This window comes from Salminus brasiliensis, chromosome 23 (genome assembly GCF_030463535.1).
Source record: "Salminus brasiliensis chromosome 23, fSalBra1.hap2, whole genome shotgun sequence".
NCBI classification, from domain to species: domain Eukaryota; kingdom Metazoa; phylum Chordata; class Actinopteri; order Characiformes; family Bryconidae; genus Salminus; species Salminus brasiliensis.
In genome coordinates this window covers 11,768,145-11,794,148 of record NC_132900.1, presented here as the reverse complement: position 1 = coordinate 11,794,148, position 26,004 = coordinate 11,768,145, and the positions used below count along the sequence as shown (strand labels likewise).

Sequence of the window (26,004 nt, the reverse complement as noted above, 5' to 3'; positions counted from 1 at the left end):
TTGAGGGTGCATCCATTACATGACTAGCAACTAGTCACTGCAGAGAAGTATTGTCAATAGAATAAGAGCAGGTTAACATGACCCTATTGGCACTATGCCTAATGCCAAACATGGGCTGAAGGGGTATAAGCTGTGAGGCAGTGGAACTATGTACAATACTTTTAGGATGAGGTGGAGAGTGGGGAATGAGGTGGTGTGATGATCATCCAATGCCGCTGAATGCAATCAAATCCTCACAGCAATGCTCCAAAATCTAGTAAAAAGTCTTCCGTGCACAGTAGAGACAGTTATTCCAACAAAAGCAGAATAAACTCTTTTTTAATATCCTTGATTTTTGGAGAAATAATGAATGAGTCCCAATACTTTTGTCCATACTGTGTATCTGTCTGATGTAAATGGTCTACCTCTGGTTAAGTAAAGGTTGCAGCTTGCAGTCTATAAGTATTATATTATTGCAGTATATTGCAGTAGTCATTTATGGCTTGTGAATTTTATTAATTACCAACCAGAATGCTCATACTGTGTGAGGAACAGGTTTCCTGACAGACTGCAGTGACAGCTACCAGGCTGTACTGATGTGCATATGTGAGTAAAAACAGCTACTGCTTAGTGAAAAATGTCCATTTAATATCAATAAATACAACAGAAATCAACAGCAACACATGAATTCAGATATCTACAAACAGTAGCACCATGCACGTTCATCAGACAAACCAGTAATGACAACCACAGTTCAGGGAGTCAACCTGGAGCACAAGGACACTAACACTTCACTCTCTACTTACAGATCGGACAGCCCCTCTTCACTCTTCAGTGCTATTATTTTGTTCTAACATGAGCATAACAGTTCAGAGGTCGGTCATTTTCCTCTCGGTTACTGAATGAATCAAACGAATCTGAAAACTGTCCGCAACGTTCACGTCTTCAGGAAACTCACAGACTCTGCTTCGTTCTACTTCTATGGAACCCACTGAACATCTAGAGCAGATAAATCAGAACAGCAGAACATACATCACTGTACAGCCAGTGCTTCTCTGAGATCAGCAAGGATTCAGTCTAGTCTCTCAGCATAAGGCTGGTTTATTGTGCTTGTTGTTCTCAGCAGGTGAAGATGTTGATCAACCCTGGCGTGAGCAGTCAGGAGGGAACCTGAAGAGAAAGGCATCTTTGATCCAATCAGGAGAAGCACCTGGCCCATGTGAAGTTCTCGCAGTTGGATGATCGGAGCGGCATCCCGAGGCAGGAGATTTCACTGGACCCTTTTTTGATCAGTTTGATAAAGGATGCACAGAAATCAGGAAATCATCAGGACACTAATTCCACAGTTGTGACTTCACTGAACAAGCTCGATTCAAACATAGAGGGGGATGGGACAGACGGCCGAAGAACGGTGACCCCATCTCTAGGCAGCTGGTCCGACCTCTTTATCACAAGGCACTGGCAGAATCAGACAGCTGGCTGCTGACAGGCTGAGGAGAAGGAGGATGTCAGTCCTGACTGGTGCGTCTCTTCTCTAGCTTCTGTTTGAGCTCTTCCGCGAAGGCAGCTGATGGGACAGAGGGAGAGGGACACAGGCAAGTCTTAATTTTAAGTAGTCGTGTGTGTGTGTGTGTGTGTGTGTGTGTGTGTGTGTGTGTGTGTAAAACCTCCAGTGAATGGTCCTTCATTTTTAGATCTACACAAGAAATGGTTCCATGATGATGCCATAAAACAAAGTTTTTCAGATCTGTAAAAACATCACTTTTTACAATGTGCAATTACCCCCCACACTACAATGTGCAAAACACCCCCCACACACACACACACAAACATGTGCAATTATGAGTCGTTTGCAATTATCTGTAAATAATCAGTAAATAATGTTGTTATTGCTTTTTTACTTCTATTATTTTATATTGTGTATATAGTGGTAATTTATCTACGTTTTTGCACAGTCTGGCACTTTTCCCACACAAACACACCTGGATCAAACTGTCCGTTAATTACCAGGACTGTTAGCTTTTAGTTTCATAAGGAACCATGTTTGTAAAAGAGAAGTATGAGTTTGAAAAACCTTTAAATTGATAAAGATCCTTCACATCAGGTGACTTTTAAAAGGTTCTTCATACCTACACATCTCTTTTACTAAGATGATTAAAAAAAAAAGCGGTTTGTCTTTGGCATCACTCAATAAACCATTTGTAGCACCTTTATTTTTAGAAGTGTAGGCCAAAATGCTACTGAAAATCCATACAGGGTCGTAGCAGGTCAGTAAAGTGTCCTCAACTGGCCCAGAAAGACAATGCTACTGTCAGAGCCAGTTTACGAGGAGTCTGGCCATTTCCCATTATTCCAACTATGCCAAACTATAGCGAGTCCTCAACGTAAGAAAATGGATCTAGGAATTGACACAGGAATTTCCTTTAATTTAAGGAATAAATGTAGATCAAATAAAACTATGTTATGGTCAGTGACAATAAAGCTACTGAGTGCAGATAGGTTGGATCAATAAAGTTTGCTCATGTTCAGTGATATTATGAATGCAAGATAGAACCTAGAAAACTAAGGTTTGAACACTGCATAAAAAGCTCCAAAGGAGTGGACTCATTGTGAGTGCTCATAAACCCCCTTTAGTTCCCTCGTCTGACCAAGACAAAAGGCATCATTGGTGTGGCAGTTCTCCTTCTTGTAAATTCTCTTCTACTGTATTTAAGATGTCAGGGCAGTTCTGTCATATTTTCCACTTGTCTGTGCAAATGGGAGACACTCACTCTGTTTTAGTGGTGATGGGGAGAGCACCAGTCGTCTCAGTGGGCTGGATGGAGAACCTGGAGGGCTTAATGATCTGGTGGAGGGGCTTGGAGATTTAGTCTGTGATCTCAACGTCCATCTCTCTGGCCCTGGACAGAAAAACAGAAAAAGCATGCATACGCAAGCACACACACACACACACACACACACACACAGACACACAAAACACACACACACACACATAAATAACCCATAAATAAATCTAAAACAGTGGCCTCCTACTCTGCTCCTGGAGAGTTAGTTTCCCTGCAGACTTTGGATCCAACCCTGATCACCCTCACCTGATCCAACTAATTACTACCTTTAGAAGTCTATGAATGGCTGCAGGAAGGTAGTTTCCAGGAGGAGGGCTGGAGAAAAATGACCTGAAACATTTGTTTTTGTTAAATCAAAGTTATGCTTTAGTTGTTTTGACATTTTAGTTTTACCATTATACACTAATAACAATCATAAACAACACATAAAAATAATAAGGCTGCAATAACATTACCCTTAAGACTAACTGGGGAAGCCTTAGCCATTTGTTTTATTTTATTTTATTAATTAATGTATTAATTTATTTACCCTACTGACTAACTGCCATTTGTTTCTTTTTTTATCATTTACATTACATTATCTACATTTATATGCATTAAATCCACAGCAAAAACTATCAAACAATACCAAAAACAAATGTAAGTCTGCAAGTGTTTAATCAATGTATAAAAATCATCAATAGGCCTATAGGTAATGGACTGGAAACATATTTGCAGTGAGCAATGGTTCCAAACTTCTACTGAAAGTTGTGCAAATTCAATATGCAGCTACAAGAAACATGCAGTGGAGGTAACTGCCACTAACAGGTCTATGTACAGGTTGCTGAATTCAAGGCTGCACTGCACTTGGCTGTAATATACAGTTACTGGACAACACCAGCGCAGCCGATTACACTGACGAGTTGCAACAGCCCTAGTACTTAAAAACTGATGTCCAATGCCTAACCTCCTTTAACCCATCCTGTAACATGAGAGCGTTTATGAGAGTGGTCAAGTAGTCTTGTACCTTTCGGGGGCAGCGCGGGTCCTCTGGAGAAAGTGCTTGTAGGTGCGCAGTGCAGAGTTCTCTCTCCATTCTCATCATTAGACGAAATGTATGCTGGAGGAGGAACAGTGTACTGAATTCGGTCATTGAACACAACATGTCACCTCAGTTAACCAGTACCTGAATACAAAGTACAAAAGCACCTGCTGTTGTGGACGTATGTGTAGTGGATCGTATCTATAGATAATGCTCTTCTTAAGGCGATGTGTATGCGTATACTGATATTCTCCCCAACCCCTTAACACTCCAAGGCTTATTACACACTAAGGTGTATTACTCAGTAACTACAGGGCCTGGCCCCCTTAAGGCCTGGCACCCTCAAGGCCAGGCACCCTCTCTACTCCCTGGGCTGCCCACTGCTCACTGAATATGGTTGTCTTGTGTCTATATTGTTAAGCTGATAAACTTGTAATATATAAAAACCTGTTAGAAAGTATGTATCACACTGGAAAGGAAGAACAGGCCCGTCACTATAATTATGCAACCGACTTATCGTACAATATTTGGACATGACCTCGATATGTTTTGCTGACCTTGATAATACCCATTGTGTTTACTAGCATGTATTATAACTTTATATAGAGATGTTGATTTTAACCAGTTGTGCTGTTCTGTTCTCTCGTCTGCTCTCTGCACTATGAAACGCTGCATACTGGAGTCATATTTCTGTCAGTCAGTCAGTCCACATGCTTCTTTCACTTTCAGAAGCCGGTTCTTTATCTCCCGACACGTTTAAAACTGTGCACAAGGAGGGGTTTCAAAACATGATTTGTATTTACCACAGTGGGGTGAATTACACGCTCCAACTGTAGGGGATGCACAGTAGCAAACAAAATTGAAAATCTTCACTGTGCTGTCCATTTTAGATCTGCATGGTTGTTGCTGTGGAGAGGTTTTACTACTGGACTATTAAATAGTTAAATTTAAACAGTTCTCAATAGTTTATCGGTTATAGGTCCAGGTCTGCCAGTGACCTCTGATATATGTGTTTGTCAAGCATACTGATATTCTCTTCGTATGGCTCCTCCAGTAGAAAAGGTTGAAGAGTGCCCGCCGTCTTCTCCACCAGAGCGTTGATGACGTCATGCAGGGTTGGACAAGGTATCTGGATTGACAGAGAGAAAGAGAGACAGGGAGAGAGAGAGAGACGGACAGCAGTCCCCTTAGTCTTTTACCTCATCTCGCTGTCTAATCACATTTATCTGTTTCAAACAGACGAAGCCTTACATACCGGGTTTTCTACATCAATGATGTAACCGCCCTGCTGCTTCTGGGTCACCCGGTAGTGTCTGAAGACGGAACTGGTGGAGGACAAATTCAAGAGAACACTCACACACACAGGAACAAAACATGTTCTGAAGCCAACAGCAAAATGTGAGTGAGTGAGTCAGACAGCCAGTCAGTCACAGAGTGAGTAATTGAGTATGTGTGAGGCCGAGTGAGGGGAGACGAGTGAATGACGGACAGATAGTCATATAGTGAGGGACATACTGAAAAGTAGAAAACTGAGAGACATGGGGAGAGGATAGAAAGGACAGATTTAACAAAAAAAATAGAGCTAGGGATAAAGACAGAAGTAGAAAATGTGTGGGGGGGTGTCTCTAAATTCATATACATCAATCACAGTTACACTAATAATAGGTTTGATTGGATTATTTATATTATTATTGATATTATTAATTTCCACACTATAACATATTCCCATTCTAATGCTGCAGCTCAAGCAAAACCCACCTTACATTCATTCCAAAATCTAAATACAGTTTAGAGTCTGTTGACCAAATATAGATGAGAAACCCTCTCCTGCATGAAGGGCCCTTATTGTCAACATTTCAAAATGAAAGAGATTGATGTAGTATGTATGAACGTTGTTAAAGTTTCACAACATACAGGTGTGGTTGGACATTTACATAGACTCATCATGAACATGAATGTCATGGCAATACTGGACTTTTAGTGGTTTATTTGAACCCTTGTACAACATATGTCTTTAACAGATATAAAATGAATTGGTGCATAAGTTTCTTTCTGAAATCAGCACAGGGTCACAGTTATACATACACCCACCTACATTATTAATTCAGTGCTGAAAGTTCCAAAATGTGTTTTAACTTTCCAAAGCCAAAGCCAGCCTTTTCCTGTTAGTGATCATGATGGACTAAAGGGTTTGTTTGACAACTCTCTTGAATTCACCAACAAACAATAGAATAGAAAGGTCCAATGAGCTCAGTGCAGATCTGAGTAAGATGGTCATCAAAAGTCAGGAATATCTTAGAGCCATCTGTAAATAACTGAGTCCAAGATAACTGTAGTTTAAATAACTGTTTGTAAGTACAAGTTACCACTTTGTGAAGGTCTGGAGGAAGACCCAGACTGTCACCCTCAGCTGAGAAGAAACTGGTTCGGATGGTCAAGAATAACCCAAGAAACACCAAGGCACAGGCCTGCCATTAACTAGAAACACTGGAGCACCAGTGTTGCTGTCTCCAATCAAGCAAGTTTCACAATGCCATTTAGTGAGAGAGGGTGCAATCCAAGAAAAAAAAGCTCTTGCTTAAAAATGAAAATCTCAAAAATCTTCAAGCTCAACTAAAGGTTGCAGCTGACCACACAAAAAGCCTTCTAAAGGGACATTTAACCACATATTAGATGTAACCTGTGTTGATTTCAGGTCACTCCCCCCCACAAAAAAGTTCACGGAAAAGTCCAATATTGCCATTATATTCAGTCAAGTCAATGATAAGTGTATGTAAACGTCTGAACACAGCTGTACTATTCACTCCTTGGTCGGTCTATTTCTAAAAACTAAGACACAGCCTCAAACACAGACAATTTTGTATATATAATTTCTGTGACATCACAAAACATTGCAACAAAGTATTAACACATTCAGCCCTCAGCAGCTTAGCTCTACCTGTTTAGGCTCTGTCTACTCAAGTTAACGCTGGACTGCTTCCTATTGAATGAGGCACATTACTGGGAAGCCAATCAGAACAGACTACATTTACATCAGCCCATGTCAGCCCATAAAAAAGACTAAATCCCCCTATTAGTAGGTTGGCCATTTATGTTGCAGCATATTGTGTAACATGGCAGTGGAAAAATGAATCACTGGCCATGTACAATTCTGTTTTTGGACATAATTACTCAGGCATTATAAGCAGACCTTAAATAAATAAACCCATGGAAAAAGTACAACATGGGCCCTTTAATGTAATGTCATTTTGTTCCAAGCAGTTGTGAAGAGTTTCTATTGCACCACATGTCATGAAATGTTCCTACAACATCAAGGACGCTGGCATTTCCAAATGGTGTAAGACAATAAAAACTGAAAATAGAAGTGAATGGTAATGAGTATTTCCTTAGTTGTGTCGTACCCATTAAGGTCTTGTCGTGTAGTGACAGCAAGGGACGTCCCATCTCTGCCTGGCCTAAGCAGCATGTTCCCACAGTCCGGGTGCCTTTCTAACAGCACTTCTGCTTCTGTACGAGAGACGGGCCTGAAACACCTGCTCCAGAGTAAACACACAGAAACACCCATCCATACACACATTAGCAAGAACTAAACACACCCTCAGACAAAAATGATTCAGACAATATACAGTTCATATTAACGTATTTATTAATAGAATCTTAAAGAAATGCAATGTATCAATAATAAATTACATTTAGCCAGACTCTAAGCAAAAAATTTACTAATGAAAAGGGACTATTTGACCTATAACAACAAGAGGTCTTCCATTCCTTACAGTACAAAATGTGAATAAAAAAACTGACCACGTGTAAAAAAGCACATTATCATGTAAAAGATGATTTTGCATGTAAAATAAATGTGTTTTTGTGATCATATGAAACTGAGTAAACAGAGTTATTTTGTTTTGCAACAAAATAAGCTCTATTCTCCCTATTACAGGTGGAAATGCTAGAAAACGCTACTTTAAGCTTTCAAGTGGTTCTTTGAGATTTCATGGTTCTATATACAACAACAGATAAGACTCCTAAAAAGTAGATTCTTTGGACAGATAAAACAAAGATTAATTCAAGTATGGAGAGGGAAAGGCAGGGTTCATAATCTGAAGTATATCATCTATCAAACATGGTGGAGGCACTGTTAAGGCATGAACATGTATGTTTGGCAGTGGAACTGAGTCACTGGTGTTTGTAGATGAAGTGACTGCCAATAGAAGTAGCAGTATGAATTCTGAAGTGTATAGAGCTCTACTTTCTGCTCAGATTCAGTCAAATTTTGCTATGCGGATAGGATGGTGCTTCACCGTACATATGGATAATGGCCCAAAGCATACTGCAAAAGCACCCCAATAGCTTCTTAAAGCAAAGAAATGGTTAGAGATTAGAGGGGAAAAAGTTCCATACAACTGTTATTAGTAGAGGTCTGCTAGGTTTGATATACAGCACCGTATAGAACACCTTCCCTACTGATCCCAGTCCCACTAATCTGCTGGTACCAACTACACACACACACACACATGCACAGATACTAATATACTCACGCAGGTATCTCCCCCACCAGAGGCAGGGAGAGGGGAGACGAGGGGGCTCTGGAAAGTAAGCGTTTTCGTCTCTGCCTCTCTTTCTCCACCACCTCCTTCAGCATGTGAAGCTGCCCCGGCAGCAGCGTCAGAGTGGTGGGCACGGCCAGCTGAGGACCATAATTGCAATTAATTATTAATTATTCCTATACAGCATCGGCCAACAGAATACACACATCTGACTGCATACAGGCCAAATGTTTATGCTTGATATTGACTTCAAAGATAAACAGAAATTGTTCAGTTGATGAAGATGTTTAAATTTATTGAAAATATTGTTTAAAAAAATGTTTCTTTCACTCATTAAACACTGTAATTAGGCCCATCATTCAGTTCTTCACTCTGATAACTGCATTTCTCTCATAATTAATAAGGCCCTAAAACTGAACCCAGTGGGACTGCCCCCCAAAAAGCAGTTTTCATTTAGATGGTCAGTGAATTTTAGATTTGGAAAATGTTGACTCACAATGTCAACCTATTTACTTTGTGTGCCTCAGTTTCATTTGTGACATTTCTGTCCTCACACTTATTTCCAATTCCACCCAGTGCTTAGAACCACATGATGCCACCTGTGCCAGGAGGGTGAAAGCTAGCATGTGCTTCCTCCAAGTCACATGAAGCATCTTGTCAACTGCCGCTAACGTGCTCCGACACTAAAATGTTAACTGCCAGTGTTGTTACATCAGCTAACAGACGCCCCCACAGACTAGCATCACCCTGGGGTGGGTAAAGAAAAAGGGCCAGCCTACCCACCTGAATAAAGTGAGGCCAGTAAGACTACAGTTACAATAGCAATACTCTACATAGCAATACCACTACAGTTCCCTTGATAGTATGCAAATAAGGTTTGTAAGCGCTTGTGAAATAACCATATACCCTAATGGTGTGCATACTCCCCATACTACCAAAGCACCCTTATTAGAAGGTCAATATTTGTTCCTGTAGTAATGTCATGTGTGTTGTTTCTAAGGGTGTAACAATTTTAATATAGTACACCAAGACCAGGATAATTTTTTGCTATCTATTTTGAAAATACAAGAAAAATTTTCCAGACTGCCATTGGCTACATAGAATCGTTAATGACATTTCAACAATAGAGAGTCTGGGTCCAAACATATGTGATTTTAAAAAAGGTTCTGTGCTAATGGTGTAGTAGCAATGCTGGGCGAGGCAGCCGGTCAGTGTAGTAGCATGGCTAACGATGCAGTAGCGATGAGTAGCAAGGCTGTCAGCTGCCACGGTAGTAGGAATGGTGAGTCAACATGGTATTGATATGGACCTTCATCTTATCTAAGATTATTTCCACTAGCAGCACAAATACTTGCATTGTGGCAAAATGTAGTCCTCATTTTTTATATATATATTTTCTATATATTTTATATCATTTATTTTATAAAATATTGAAAAACAAACTAAATCTTGACGTCCCTCCGTATTTAGTGAGTGATCATTTCTGTTCCAGCAGATTTCTGTACTTCACCACACAACATTTGCCAAAAACACATGAGCCCATGACCGTGAAGTTGAAGCGCAGTGACTATGAAGTTGAACTGACAGCTTTAATGTGACAGCTGGCCAGGCTTTAGAAAATACACCCTCAAATTAAAGCTGACATCCTGCACTTTAACCTCTTAGTCGCCTCAAATACAGTCCTTGCAGAACCAGAACAACTCAAATAGGCCATGTATGGGCTACACTGTACATACCTTTTTAATAAAGGTGCTTCAAATGGTTATTTGAGTGAGGCTATAAAAAAGACCACTTTCAGTCCCATAAAGAAACATGTTTGTAACAGAGAGTGAGTGAGTGTGAAGAACTTTAAATTGATAAAGAACCTTGATATTAAAGGTTCAGGGGACATTTTACTTTACATATTTGTATTTTTGTGCTATAAAAACAACACTGACTGCTTTTCCCAACCTTAATGCGTCCCTTATTTCCTAACTGTGTGTAGGGTTAAGCCTCACCACTCTGTACATGTACAGTTTAGTTTTATAGTAAATATACATTGGGGGCTTTTTTCCTCTCCCATTCTCCCTACTAAATCATAATCAAGCTGTTTTCCCCTGAAGTAATTGTAGAATCCGAAGTGTTTTGACTACCAGGAAATAACTAAAGTCAGAATAAAGTCCATTCAGCCGGTTTAAAGTGTGTAAACCCTTCCACAATCAACTCTTTATCGCCTAACAAACGCAGAATCAACAAAGGCTATAAACCGAGGTGGTGGGGGCACGTTCCAGAAAGCCTAACACACAGCACATTCCAAAAGCATTAACATACAGAACAATGCATTAATGGAGGATTAAGAGCTTATGATTAATGTGATTTATGGGGTCCATTGTTCTGCTAAGCTAGGGGTGATTCGAAAAATACACCATCTGACCTCGTTCTCGAATACAAAGACTGAATGGCAATATACAGACAACATTTCCTCGATTTATATTATGTGATTGGCTGAGTTTCTGAACTCTTTTGCTTCAGTGAGAAATTTAACAACAAAAACGAAATTACAGAAGCGTACAAATTTGCATATCCACACAGTGGAACAAAGACTGATATAGTGCTATTTTAGAAGCACAGCTACAAGATAAAGTGCTTGTATATTTCTTGTGCATGATGTAAAATGTCATATTTCCAACACCATAGGTGGTATAAGCTGGGAAGTGTACACTGTTTACAGTTTTGTGCAAAACTCTAATCAAAACAATTGGTCTCAGAAGTAAGTGTGTTTGATCACATACTGTAAAAACACCCTAAATTACATATTATAAATGTATATACACACATTACGCACCAATCAGCCATACCATTAACACCTCCTTCTTGTTTCCACTTTCATTGTCCATTTTAGCAGCTTTCTGTTAGTCTCCATTAAAGCCGCTCCATTAATATCTAAGCACTGTGTCCACTCTATGAGACACTCCTGCCTAGCTGGTTCATCTTGTAGATGTAAAGTCAGAGGCAGAAGCTCATCTGTTGCTACACAGTTTGTGCTGGTCATCGTCTAGTTATTAATCAGTGGTCACAGGACATCAGCTGCCCACAGGATACTGGTGGCTGGATATATCTGGCTGGTGGACTGTTCTCTGTCCAGTAGTAACGCTGAGGTGTTTAAAAACTCCAGCAGCACTGCTGTGTCCACTCATACCAGCGCAACACACGTTACTAACACACCACCACCATGTCAGTGTCATGGCAGTGCTGAGAATGACCCACCACCCAAATAATAGCTGCTGTGTGGTGGTCTTGACCATTCAAGAACAGAGGCTAACAAAGTATGCAGAGAAACAGAGGGACTACAGTCTGTAATTATAGAATTACAAAGTGCTCCTATATGGTCAGTGGAGATGATAGAATGGGCAGTGAGTGTAGAAACAAGGAGGTGTGTTAATGCTACAGCAAATCCGTGTATATTTCACAGTACTGTATATCTGAATTTCATGTATTGGTAAATTACTTGTAGGGTTTTACTTTACTTAACTTAATAACATAAGAAAATGACACTAGAACAGAGAACCGAGAAAATAAAAGACGAATGTAGAGAAGAGGGCAGCTGGGTTAGGTATTCAGTGGTGTTTTTCTACAGAACTGGCTCTATGGAACTCATAAACACACTGCACTCACATCTACCACAGTATAGAGGAATCCTTTCCACAGCTCACGAGCCTCCAGGTTAGGAGCCTAAGCAAAATACACAAAAAAGAGGGAAAACAGGTTAGAGCATTTGATTGATTAGTTGGCAAGTAGGCACAAAGAAAGCCTGCAAGTTGCATGACTCTGTCTCAAACACACTTCTCTACATTTCTTACCCAATAAGGCTGCATGTTGTGTATGTCAGCAGAGTGTGTTGACCTAGAAGAGGACTTAGGGCCTCCATGTGGGACTGGTGCTTTAACCCCTGAAACCTTAGGTCAATTAATCAGGTATTAATCCTAAAGTGAAAACTATTGCATTGCTGTTTAACTTATAATATGTATGACTTATAATATTATAAATGTATAGAATACGAAATAATAAAATGACAATAGCAATAAGGTGTGGGCCTATATAAAGGGTTTTAGTATATATATATATATATATTTATAGTATATATCCCGTAGTTCAGCACATTAATTATGTTATAGCACGCAGTTTTGGAAATATGGTGAAAGAGAATGACAGCAACTGCCAGTCTCATGAAAATACAATCTCCACACTCTTGCGGCCTTCGTGAGCACATTTGTTAGGTACATTTGATTCATTTAAACAACAAACGTTTGACAACATTTTAAGCAAAAACCAACCACAACCCACATTTGTGGACTCTGAAGCTAGATCTTAATCTTAATATAGTTTACTGCCCTCTCTGACTCGTGACACTGAAGTAAATAAGCAGTAAAACAGAATACACTACAGTAACACTGCCTCTATTCCAGTAAATTCATATGACCTTTAATTCAGTGCCAGCTCGTTTTCCAGCAACTGATAAAGATATTTTACACTGTTTAAATTGTTTCCTTGTTTTATGTGCCAAGGTCAGCAAAAGAAAACAGCAGCAGAACTTAAAAACTCTTAGAAAATGATATTAAAAATCATTGTTATGGTTCTGAGACATTTTGTGGCTAGTTTCCCAGAAAGGGATTAAGCCTAGTCCCGGACTCCACAGCAAGTACAACATAGATTTTCCATTGAAAGGAAAAAGGTCCACAACTAGGCTTAATCCCTGTCTGGAAAACAAAGCCAAGATGTCGGACTATAACACAAACATATAATGTATGTTATATAAGATTAACACATGGAATCCCCATTTGTCTAAATAAATCTGGACACACAGAGGTATTACAGAACAGAACACATCAAGTAGATGATGTAGTGTGGTAAGTAACAACACTGCCCTTCCCAAGGCAGACGAGGGTTCAATTCCCCAACTGGTCAGTGGTTAGTGACAGAGCTGCCTATGATTAATGATAAAGTTATATATGGTCGGTGGCGGAGTTGTCTATAGTTAGTGATATAGCTGTCTGCGGTTAGTGGGATGGGTTTAGTGGTAAGTGAGGTTCATGGTGAATTAGATCTCACCATCCTTCCTACAGAGGCTAATTAGACATAGCCAGCAGGCTAGTTACATTTACTGTGGTCTGATGTGATTAATATTGTAGGACTGTATGTGGAACTTCCCGGCATTTGTAGCACTTCTGCTGGTTTCTATTAATCATCTCTGCTTTTCCTCATCACAGTTCTCCCATATAAAGTATTGTCCATACATAAGCTAAATGTGGGCACTCCCCCAAGTATACTGACCACCACCCAAGTATATCTTATTCTTTCTAATCTATTTTGTCTCATTTATTACGTTGTTATGAATGAACAAAAGTCATTGATGTAAAGGATCATAAATCACAGAGGAGATTCACATCTAAAACAGGTTTAGGTTTCACTAATTCGCTACTCAGCGAATGTGATGTGAGTTCAGATATCCACATATTTAAGGAACCCCCCCAATCCCTGTTTGTTCCAGACCTGTGAGAAAGACTGCTGTGTTCGAACATGTTACCCTTATGATAACCAGTTTAGCTTGTACTGCTGAAAAACTATTTCCAATAGTTAGTAGACACCTGCTCAACCATATCGTCTGAAATCAAGGGTACCTCCACTCTTCTGGGAAGGTTTCACACACTGCATTAAGGCACAGAAGCATTAGTGAGCATGACTGACGTTGGACGACTAGTTCATGACAACTCCACTCCAACTTATCCCGAAGGTAATGGCTGGAGCTCCATCGTTCCAGACAAAGCATGTCCATTGCTCCAGAGCCCAATACTGCCTTAGGTCTTGTGTGGCTGCCCAAGAGCATCTCATTATAATGGCTAAGCAGTGACAAAGACTGGAGAACAGACAAGCTGCATGCCTCTGTCAGCATCTTAAAACAACTAATTAGAGGAATTTACTCATCAGAAGGGGTGTCTGGATAGTTTTGGACATATAGTATAAAACATACAATATGCAATTATCAGCTTTATACATACAGAGTTATGAGCACATGTCTTTCCAAATCCTGACAGAAGTGTAGACTGCACAATATTATCAGTGAGGCTTCATTCATTAATAAAACCTATCACAGTGAACCTCAGATTGACCAGCTTGCCTTGGTTCACCTGACCACTAGGTTTGCTTCTGAACACAAATGATTCCCCCCGACTGTACCGAGTGAATCGTTCTACATGATGCTGAACTGCTTTTCTGATTAGTGCTGAACGTTGCTCACAGTGAGTTTGATCTCTCCATCCTTCATGCGCAGGTTCAGTCTGGCCGCCTCCAGATTTCTGTCTCGACTGCAGTCGTCAATCAGGGAGACAAACCCACTCAAGTCCAGCTTCTCCACGTACTGCCATAGAGGACACACACACACACAGCATGCATATAAAAAATGGACCAGGGCACCCCCTTTCTTCTGTAGTGAAGATAAGATTGAAATACTCTATAATCGAATACAGTGGTATACAATCTAATGAGTGGTATGAAGTATGATTTTAACTTTCATACCCGCTGTATTTTTGTCTCCTGTGCTCTGTAAACAGGACTAGAAACTTTTCTCTGCTCCCTGTCTGCTTTTGCTCTCTTTAACGTCCCTACTCCACACAGGTGAACATTAGCGAGGGACGCTATAGTTCGAGGTTCTTTGTGGACATTAACAGACTAGGATGCATCCAGACTCTAATTGAAAAATATATGTTTCGGAAGACAACATTAATATAGGTGTGTTCTGTCTGTCTGTGAAAATCTGACTTGGTGTGAAAGGGCCCTTTAGACTGATGTAAATGATTTAAAATGCTATAAAATAACAAACAAACTGGTCTTCCTGGTCTGTCCTCTTCTCTTATCCTCAATACCCTTGTAATCTGCTTCATAAAAGCTTCACAACTTGATCATGAATTTGAACAGAAAGTTTGATAGTGTGCGAGTGTGAGAGGTTTGACAGAGCGTGTGAGACGACTGAAAGTGAGAGTTTTGAATTCTGGCCTAATCAGCCTCTCATTCAAATCCACTGCAATGCTTACATGTGTGTCCTTGGCATTATTGAAGAAATATAAAGTGTTTCCACACAAACATGTCCACAGACGCCGCGAGACCTGCAGAAAAAGAGGAAAGAGACTTTACTGCACATTCTCAGAAACTTTAACATTTTTGAAAACACTAATTTACACCATGTGTCCAAATGTGTGTGGACACCCCTTTTAATTAATACATTTAGCTGCTTTAAGTGCCTATCGCTGACATACACATACACAGCTTATCTAGTCCCTGTAGCGAAGCGTTGCCAACAGAATAGGACTCTCTGGAGCAGATAAACATGAACATGTTCACACATTGATTTTCATGGGAGGTGTGCAAAGAGGAAACCCCTTTTTTTAAAATCATCAGATAAAACCATGTGCCTCTTCTCATGGACATGTGCTGCTCTGTCAGCCTTTGTTTCTGTGGTTATGATAAAAACAAGTGTCACCTTTAAACAATTCCTTACAGAAACCACAGGCAGCTGCAGTGGTTACAGTAATGTTGGGGACGGTAATACATTGTTCAGAAATATGTAAGAATACATGTAAGTAATACATTCTGTGTGTTTTTAAGTTAATAAATTGATCACTTTTTATAATTTTATTGGAACATTTTGTATCATTTTATTGGAACAGAGAAGTTTTAAAGTCTGGATTTAGGACATGGTCTAAGTAGCAAACTACTGATATTTACATCATTTAAAAACTCTTTTTGGTGCATAATTTTTGGTGATGCAGTAAGTAATATAGGCATGTGCCAATCAAGCCAGTTTACCTCCCAATCAAATCCAAGTCTCTTAATGCTGAGTATCAACCGATATCAATCTGATCTTTGTGCTTGTCTAAATAATCCAGTCACTCAGTTTAGATAAGATAAGCTGCTGATTAATACTTTCAGTAAAATCCCTTTATTTTTAGTATCAGTTTCTATAATGAGACATTCTGGACTGATTGATTAGACGTTTTCTTAAAATGAGTGTTTTACAGCGTGTTTAATATCTTACAATCCAGTCTGACTCTCCTCCCTGACCAGTCAGCTCCCAGTTCCTTTACAACACTGCAGTCAACTCACTTCATGGCTGTACAACCTTGCAGACTCAACTCTTTTATTTACCTTCTGAGAATGTCCGCACTGCTGCCAACCGGGCAATAATGTCCGTTAATGGTGCCTTGAAGACACCAGATGGTGCTCTAACGCCACGGTTAAACAAAGACTCAGAGCTGGATTGGGATTAACATAGCAGATACCCGATCCATTATAATTATGCCTGGATCTGCAACTAAAACAATATATTTTCTTAGCCAGTGCTATTTATCCTTTAATAAAGTTTTTCGATAATGAATAATTGTTGAGTTAGGGGGCACCACGCTGGTCAGCGACGTCCAGCGACAGACAGCAGGAAGAAAAGACTCCTCCATCAGTCCTTCTAAGTGAATCACATTGAACACTGAACCTCCCAACACTATCTGCAAATAGAGCCCTCATCAGTTTCATCACCACCATCGTGTCATTTGCCCCCGACACACGCGCACACACACACACAGGCACACACTTAATCTGTCTTGCTAGCACCCTGATTGTGAGGCAAAAGGGCTGTGATTTCTGCTCTCTTTTTTCTCCTAAGTCTCTACGGCCTGTCTTGCCAAATCCACAGCTCAGTGGCAGCTTACGGCCCCCAAGGGCTGTCACAAACACACACCCACGCGCGCACACACACACACTCCCAGAGCACAGCTGTCTCGAATCCACACACCCCCTCTGCTCATATACACACACATATACACGCAGCCCCTCTGCACCTGAACCTCATGTCCCCTTCCCACCCCCCTGAATATCAATATTTCGTCTGTCCCTCTTTGTCCTGCATTTCCCCCAATTACATTTTAGTTAAGAGCCAGCTGATGCTTAACATTTAACCATAAATCAACCTGCTGTCTCCATTGTGGATTTGTGTGTGTGTGTGTGTGTGTGTGTGTGTGTACGTGTGTGTACAGTAATCAATCCAGAAACTCTGTTGTCACCAAATTTCAGAAGTGAAGAAACAACCCCTGTTACAGAACTGTGGGAGCAGATTGTGTCACCTTGCAGCTGGCAAGATCCAGCTCTCCTCGGAGCAGCTCTAAGAAATTCCACTACGCACCAAACGATTCCTTCTTATGAAGAAGATGTATTTTAGTGTTGAATCAGTTTTAGCCTAAACTCTTCAGGAGGTATCTTATAGACGTCCACCAAGCACTTTATTAGAAACACTATACTAATACTGGACAGGGCCCCTTTTCGCTCTCAAGACAGCTTCAGTCCTTCACGGCATGAATTCCACAAGAAATTGGTAACATTCCTTTGAGATTCTGGTCTTCGTTGATGTGATTGCATCACATGACTCCTGCAGACTTTTCAGGAATCTGCCCCCTTATACCACATCCCAAAGGCATTCTACTTGGAACTTGGAGCTGGGCAATATGTTAATATTTTATTGTATCGTGATAAATGTTGTTATCGTGATGACAACATGCTTGTCTAAGTATATTGAGGATACTGTTAGTGCTTAATAAACACTGATCCACTGCAGGTTTCATTACTAACAGTGTAATTAAACTAGTTTAATTAAATAAAGAGCAGCAGATGTTGAATAAAAGTCTGTGATTACATGTATCATGATAAATATTGTGCATTGTGAAAAAAAAGTCTTTAAATATCGTGATATAGTATGTTTACCATATCGCCCAGCCCCGTACTTGGAAGGCCACTGAAGAACACTGAACTCACTGTCATGGTCATGCAAGAGTTTGAGAAGACTTCTGCTTTGTGACACAGTGCATTATCAGTAGCCTTTGGAAGAAGGTTAGTTAACAGTCTGTAGCATTCAAGCAACGATTGACTGGTATTAATAGGCCCAAAGTGTGCCAAGAAAACATTCAACACACCATAACTGCTGATACAGGGCAGGCTGGGTTCATGGACTCAAGCTGTTGGCATCAAATTCTGATGTTACCATCTGTGTGCCTCGACTGGAATCGAGATTATTCAGACCAGGCTATGTTTCTCCAGTCTTCGGCTATCCAGTTTTGGTAAACTTGAGCTTGATGCAGCCTCAGCTTTCTGTTCTTGGCTGAGAGAAGGAGAACCCCCTAGAGTCTTCAGCTACTTTAGCTACACCTCAAGATTTAGTAATAGTAATAAGTAATAGTAATACTAAAAATCTAGAGAATGTTATACATTAAAATCTTAGTATCAGTAGTTACAGAAATACAACCAGTCTGGCACCAACAATCATGCTATGCTCAACATCACTTTTAGCTATATGTTTAGCAATACATATGGATGTAATGTTACAATGTATCCAATCCTAGAGGACACATATAAAATGTATTAAAATGAGTAAATATGACATAAGAGATGAAATACAGAGAAACTGCATGTAAAATAAGCATTTTAAGCGAATTATTTACATCAGTTTTATACATATAGCATTATTCCCCCACTGCGTGAACTGGCTATTTTTGAGCTGAAAGATACAAGCTGGACAGGGCTGGGACAGTAACGTTAGCTGAAGTAACCTGGCCTTAGCATTGGATTGTTTACAAAAAAGACTGGCTGCCTATTTGTATGGATTTCCAGTCACATGTGTGGGTTTCTGTGTCTCGGTATGGCTTGAATTTAATGCAGTACTATTAAAATGCTGCGTGGTGCATTGTGCATCGATGTGCAACGCTGGTTTCCGTGTGCACACCTCCGTTACACTGGTTTTGAATTTTTGTACGCAACACATGCCGTGTGACGGGCTTACCTTACATTGTGAATGAATGTCCTTTTCAACTGTAAAATTAATCTAATTTAGCATTACCTAATCTACCTTTCCCTTCTTCTCTCCTCTCCCTGTCCTTATTTCTCCCTACCTCTTGTTGGTCGTGTAGAGACAGGAAGGCTGGCTTACATTTACATTTAAGGCATTTAGCAGACACTCTTATCCAGAGTGACTTAGTGCTTTGCTCTTTACTCAGAAAAAATCCTTAGCTTGTTTGTAAAGGCTAGGATCCAACAGATACCTTTAAACTTAAATACTACTAAACACAAAGGTCAGTATGAAGACCACAATACTCAACACTACACTACGCCCAAGTGCTTCGGCTAATGCATCTCTACTTACTGTGTCTGACGTTTAAAATGAAAAGAGTTTTGTTATTGAGATTTCATGCCATTTTATAAAATTGTAAAGCAACAGCGGCAGAATTGTTTTATTAGGAAATGAAATAAATGTAGTGTATAATAATACATGTAAGTTTGCAAACAGGCTGTTAGCTTGTACTCTTATAAGGCTGAATGCACTAGTACCCAAAGTGGGGTCTTGGGACCCGCAGACATTGTTATATGCCAACGAGAGTAGTAAGGTCACAACATCACTACGCTCATCACCCAGGAAATGAAATTTCAGTACAAAGAGTACATCAGGTACAGTTTTAGTGAAAACAGCCCCAGTAGACCTAAATGTAACTCATCTAAAGGTCCAACTAGAGTACAAAGCCATTTATCTGGTTACAAAGTACCCTGATTTTAGCAGCAAAAGAAGTTCTCAAAACGCAAGAATGAGGAGTATAAAACTGAAAGAAGCAAACAAGCAAACAAACAGTGACTCTGGATATTATAAGTACTTCAGCAGACTGGTAAAAGCTAAAAGCCAAACTCCATTGCTCTCATTAAATAAATATGATGGTGCGTATTAGTCTAATGAGCCTACCAGTGGAACAGTAGGATCATATTTATAAAATAAATCTGTGGAGGAGATCCATGATTTTTCCCCCACACAGGAAGGGCTCCTTGTCTCTAGAACCTGTGAGAACATCTGCTCTGATAAACCAAAATAGATAGGTTAGCATGTTAAAATGAACTAAATTAAAAGTCTATCGTATAAAAACTAGTTCTGAATTATATTTTTGATAGGTCTGGCACTGTGATTGGTGATGGTTGAATGTGCTAATACAGCAGGTATCATGGAGGACTGCTAATGGAAGAATCCTCTTCAGCATCAGGGACCAAATGACCACCAAAAAAAAAAAAATTATAATATTTATTGCTGCTATTAATGTTATTATTAATGTAGTCGTAGTAAATAAATCAGCAGGTTTACCATTAAATACGATTTCTTTTTTAATAAGTCAATTCTCTCACTGGGGTGGTGGTCCCCTTTGCTTGACTGGTCTCCCATGTCTTTTGTTACCCCCACCATTCATTTCCCAGAAGGTCCCTCTTGTAATAAATTAGCTCTGGAGCTGTCAGTCTGTTCAAAACAATGTCAGCTAGCTAGCCAACTGCTGTTAGCTGCTTTTATCTGAACCGTGCTTTTCCCAAATGACACCCATTAGCTAAGGTTCGAATCTACCAAGCATTTTATAAGCAGGAGCACTTTAGTGAGTTAAAACACTCTCTTACAGCAAGTAGAAATTATTTCATTTAATCTGTGATTCCAGTCAATAGAAGTGCATCCAGACAGGCCTAGTCACACCCCTTTATTTGACACATAATGAGCCTGACATCCATGATGGCAGTCGTGCCAAGGTTTGTTCCTTTTTTTTTTTTTTTTTTTTTAATAAAATTTCCAGTTACTCATAGTTTCCAAACACGTTATTAACAATTGGGATGTGCTTCCTATCCTGTTAATAATTCAAATGTATGTACAGTCCCAAACAAACAGAGCAAAACAATTTAAAACAAACACTATAGGTTCATAGGAAACTAATCCACTATGTACTTCTAAAGTTGTCTCAATACTAGAATTTGATTTCAATAACAAGTGTAGTAACAAAACACCAAATATTTACTGAATTTAATTTGGAAAAATAATTTGTATTTAAATCAAGTTTTAAACATTGAAATGTTGCAAACTGTCAAATTACAGTACTGAACATGTTTTGGACTTTTGATACACTGTACACGTCTAAACACCAAATGTTTAACAGGCTTAACACAGAAAAAATCCTTTAAATTAAAATTATTAAATAATTATTTACATATTGATTGTTAGTTGAATGAATGCTATGAGAACCTGTCACTACTTTTAAAGTACTGAAATTCTGATATGTACTGAATCTTAAGTAAACGAAAGTTACTGAAAAAAGTATTATTTGTGCAACTCATAATTCCATTACATTTATTAATGTAAATTTACATATCTGACATTTATGCATTTCAAAATGTTATGATATTATGGCGCTTATAAGTGCATGTCGGGCGTGAGCTTCTTTGAGGTGACACTCATTCACCCAACTTGGTCATGTTCATGTGGTTTGTTTGGGAAAGTTACCAAAAAAACAACAACAAAAAAAAAAAAAACATGAAGCTTTTTATTCTAAAGTAATTTTATTACACATAAAATGTATGTTGATTGTAGATATAAAAACAATGTTACTGTCAGAATTAACATAGAAATTGTACATTTGGACTGTTCAGCCATGTTGTATTAAATAGTGTTCAGTCACAACTCTTTCAGCTTGGGCAGCTTCAATACGTTCAATGTGTCCGAATTTAGCTCCCGACTACGGGGGGGTGTTCATGCAGTGCATTAATATTTCGACTCTGTCAGACGTTTGTACAGCTTCCATAAGAAACAACGTAATATAACTTCTCATTTTCCCTCATCGTTTAAAAAAGGAAAAGCCAAAATGTGTCCTTTTGGTTCCTGGTGTCCTTTTTGGTCAATACTTTAGCATATTGTGATCAGTTTTGTTATGGTTATACATCATGTGCTTTTTCTGAACATACTGTAGATATCGACAGTGCTTCAACTGCACGTTTCAGGAGTGTTCAAGAGTGAACAAAGTGAATAAAGTGCACCCGATTATGAGTAATTATTATACTATATTATACTGTATGTATAGGGCGGTATTTGGATAGCGGTTTTGTAAACGTGCTGCTACTGGTGCATTTGGTCTGCGTGTTGAAATATTGTAATAAAAAGTATTAGGATAAATATTTATGTGAAATTACATGTGTTCTTCTGTGAAGGTATAAAGTAAACAGCAGCAGTTAGTTACAGTTAGGGCTGGGAATATAGTAAAAATGTGATATCACAATATTTAAAGACATTTTCACGATACACAACTTTTTTATTGTGATATTTTGGACAAACAAGTACTGTCCCATACCCAAAATGTGCTGGACGTTCTCCAATGAATCCAAGTAAACAGACTAAGACTAATGATGGCCTGTCTAATGAAATGCAGACTGTAGCAAATACCCACATTATGCTGATAATAGCACACTGTCATATTGCCCAGTCCTAGATCCAGTTATACCGAAGTGAATGGAAATACACCAAGACAAGACAGGAACCTAACTTGTGTGTATAGTCTGTGTTTAGGTGTGCCCATCCCATCCCATCCCATCTCATCCCATCCCTTCCCATCTCATCCCATCCCATCTCATCCCATCCCATCCCATCCCATCCCATCTCATCCCATCCCATCCCATCCCATCCCATCTCATCCCATCCCTTCCCATCTCATCCCATCCCATCTCATCCCATCCCATCCCATCCCATCCCATCCCATCCCATCCACCTCCCCTGACTGCCAGGAGAGTCAAACACAGAGCTAACTCAGATAAAGACCATATGACACCGCTGAACTTCAGCAATAACTCCCACCTAAACGAGCTTCCAGCTCCTTAAAACAAGCACAGCCCCCACATATTCAGCTCGGGGGTCTCGGAGGGTTAGTTTAGTAGCCTAACATTGATGAAGAAACGAGCAGACAGCCGCTGTCATGCTCCTCTCCTTTTCGCCTCGCCCATCCACACACACACACACACACACACACACACACACAATACACACTCAGTACCACAGACATGTGCAATGGAGGCGATATGCCGGTGTGTGCAGTCCGGTCTGAGGTGACAGAAGAAGGAAACAGCACTCCTCTACCTTTTCCTTGGGTCCCCGTTTCTCAAGGTATCCCTCGTAATAGCAGGGCGGTAGCTGTGCTCGGGTTCCGCCGGGTCGCGGCTTTACCGGTGCCGTCGCCATGGGCCTGGCCAGCTCGGTGGGTCGCCACTGCTGGACTGCGGCGACTGGGCGAGAAAACGGCACGCCTTCTTCACGGCGAGGGGGTGTTGTTGTGTTTCTTTCCCACCCGTTCTGAGACAAGCCCCGCCTTCCATGCTTCCCCGCGCTGGGATTGGCTCGTGTTATCAGGACTCTCGGCTGGGTCGATGTTATTGGGCGGACCGCGTGAGAGAAATCAGCAGAGGCCAATCCTGAAGGAGGAGGCGGGGTTTGGCGGAATACGGGTATCAAGAAATAACGCTGAAGTGAGTGGTAAAGCGAGGCAGGCAGACAATGGTCCGCTCTCAGCTCACATTTAGAGAGGCCAATATGGCAGGCTTCGATTAGATTGTGCCCTCAAGGCATCTGGAGTATAAAGTATGCCTTTTTTTTGGATGAACTCTATTGTGAAAAACGAGCAGCCCATGAACAAAAACTAGTGTGCTCGTCTGGGTGTGTGCGCGCATTATGGCTGGCCCTCTTCTTTATGTTCATATAGGGCGTCTAAGAGAACAATGACAGCTCTCCCAGACACTCCGAAAGACTTCAGTCCAAATTATTATATATTTTATATTACTAATATTATCATACAAGCAATTGTAATTAGTTACTACTAGTTAATTATATTATACATTATCATATATATATATACATAAAATATAAAATATATATTTAGACGTGCAGACATAATATCCATAATAATTAATTATAATAATAATCTATAAATAATGAGTGTATAATCATGGTTGGTACACTTGCGAAACACACGTTTTTCTGTGTTACTGGATTCAGTAAGTAAATATACAACTACTGTATTATCTGTGATGTGTCCAAAAGATATATTTTTAAATTCTTATTATTGTTATATGATATATATATATATATTATTTAATTTTTTTATCCATACACAAAAACATTGACAAAAAACACTTTCCAGTTAAACACTTCCAGTGGCACAGCAATACCTATTTCATATTTAGGCTAAACAGTGGCATGCAAATGTTTTGACACCCCTATTAAAAACGTATGTTACTGTAAATAGATCTCAATTCAGTTTAAATGAACTTGTATAGTGTTGTTTTTTTTTTACAACTGACATTATCACAAAGCAGCTTTACAGGAATCCAGTAACAAGACAAGAGATCAACAAATCATAAAACATGAACAACACAAAAAAAAAAACAGTGAGCCCAAAAGTGACAGTGACAAGGAAAAACTCCCTCAGTGCTGGAGGAAGAAACCTGGGAAGGAACCAAAACTCACAAAGGCGGCCCACCCCCTCTGGTCAAAACCACGTTTGTTGATAAATATTAATAAAAAGTCACTGTACCACCACATAAAGAGGGCCGATATAGCCATGAAAGTATTTAATTAATGTGATCAAAATAGAGAACAGTATGAATAAGGAAAGTAATGATGGTTAATGGTGGGAATAATAACAACAGTAGCAGATAGTTTGAGTCCATGTAAACTTCAACATAGTTGGTAGGCTAAAAGCAATAGCAGGAGGGTGGGCAGCTGGTCTGATGCGGGTAGCAGCAGAACCTAGCGGTGAATCTTCTATCAAGGTCAGGCCAAGTGGGCAATTGTTAACTAGGAGAAGGTAAAAAGACTGGATTCTCTGGAGTACAGAGAAAGTGAACACTATCAGAGTGTGGCTCACGACTGCAGATCTCAATAGAACAGTTTAACTCAAAAGAGAGAGCAATTTTATCATTTTCTAGTTATAATAATTAAACAAATAAAGATGTCCTGATTTCCAAAAGGCATATTTAAGCAACAAAATATTTTGTATTTCTACCTTTTCCATATTTTCCTAAATAGGTCTCGCCTATTCTTCCTGACAAAATGTTCTAGGTCTGTGGGATTCTTCAACCATCCTGCTGCACTGCACTTTAGAGGTCTCTCCACAGACTTTCTATGATGTTTAGGTCAGGCATCTGTGAGGGCCATGACAAAACCTTTAGCTAGCGCCTAGGGGCAGTGGTGGCTCAGCGGTTAGTTGTTGGTTTGATACCTGGGCTTGGCAAGCTGCCACTGTTGGGCCCTTGAGAAAGGCCTTTTGCCCGCTCTGTTCCCTGCACCTTGCACCTTTACCTTTCTTGAAGTAGTCCATTGTAGAATTTGAGGTGTGTTCAGGATCATTATCCTCTTGTCATCTTCAGCTTTTCTTTTTTACAGATGCTGTGATGTTTGCTTTCTGAATTTTCTGGTATTTAATTGAATCTATTCGTCCCTCTACCAGTGAAAAGTTCCCTGTACAACTGGCTGCAACATAAACCCAAAGAACGCTTTAACAGTTGGAGAGGGGAACTTTTCATGAAATTCGGTAATTTGCTCACTGTGGTCAAAGCGTTGTAATCCTCATACAGCCTTTTCCTGCCTTGTGGGTGTTTTCAGAGTGCTTGGTAGCTGCTTAGAGGAGCTCATTGCTGCTGATTGTTGGAACAGGGTTCGAGGGCTGTGTCTGAACTGTAATAAATGCTGCCCAAGGGACCTTCGTCTTGTGGA

The 26,004-nt window shown here is 39.8% G+C and overlaps 1 protein-coding gene across 1 annotated transcript; it reads right to left on the bottom strand.

Annotated features, from left to right (window-relative positions):
* Nucleotides 1-606: 606 nt before the first annotated feature.
* Nucleotides 607-23,548, bottom strand: stap2a (signal transducing adaptor family member 2a). The gene is made up of 11 exons (XM_072668832.1): nucleotides 23,374-23,548; nucleotides 15,458-15,529; nucleotides 14,665-14,784; nucleotides 12,045-12,101; nucleotides 8,382-8,530; nucleotides 7,248-7,379; nucleotides 5,102-5,171; nucleotides 4,873-4,975; nucleotides 3,832-3,924; nucleotides 2,751-2,879; nucleotides 607-1,546 (listed from the first exon to the last, which is right to left on the bottom strand). Exons 1-11 carry the CDS (start codon nucleotides 23,473-23,475, stop codon nucleotides 1,488-1,490), a joined length of 1,086 nt encoding a protein of 361 aa, XP_072524933.1. The 5' UTR covers nucleotides 23,476-23,548; the 3' UTR covers nucleotides 607-1,487.
* Between the last annotated feature and the right edge of the window lie 2,456 nt (nucleotides 23,549-26,004).

Excerpts from the sequence above, each read along its gene's own strand:
- stap2a (XM_072668832.1), bottom strand. The coding sequence starts at position 23,475 with ATGGCGACGGCACCGGTAAAGCCGCGACCCGGCGGAACCCGAGCACAG. Across the intron at positions 15,530-23,373 it reads AACGGGGACCCAAGGAAAAG|GTCTCGCGGCGTCTGTGGAC; the intron begins GTAGAGGAGTGC and ends CTTTTTCTGCAG. Across the intron at positions 2,880-3,831 it reads ACCCGCGCTGCCCCCGAAAG|GGCCAGAGAGATGGACGTTG; the intron begins GTACAAGACTAC and ends TTTTCTGTCCAG.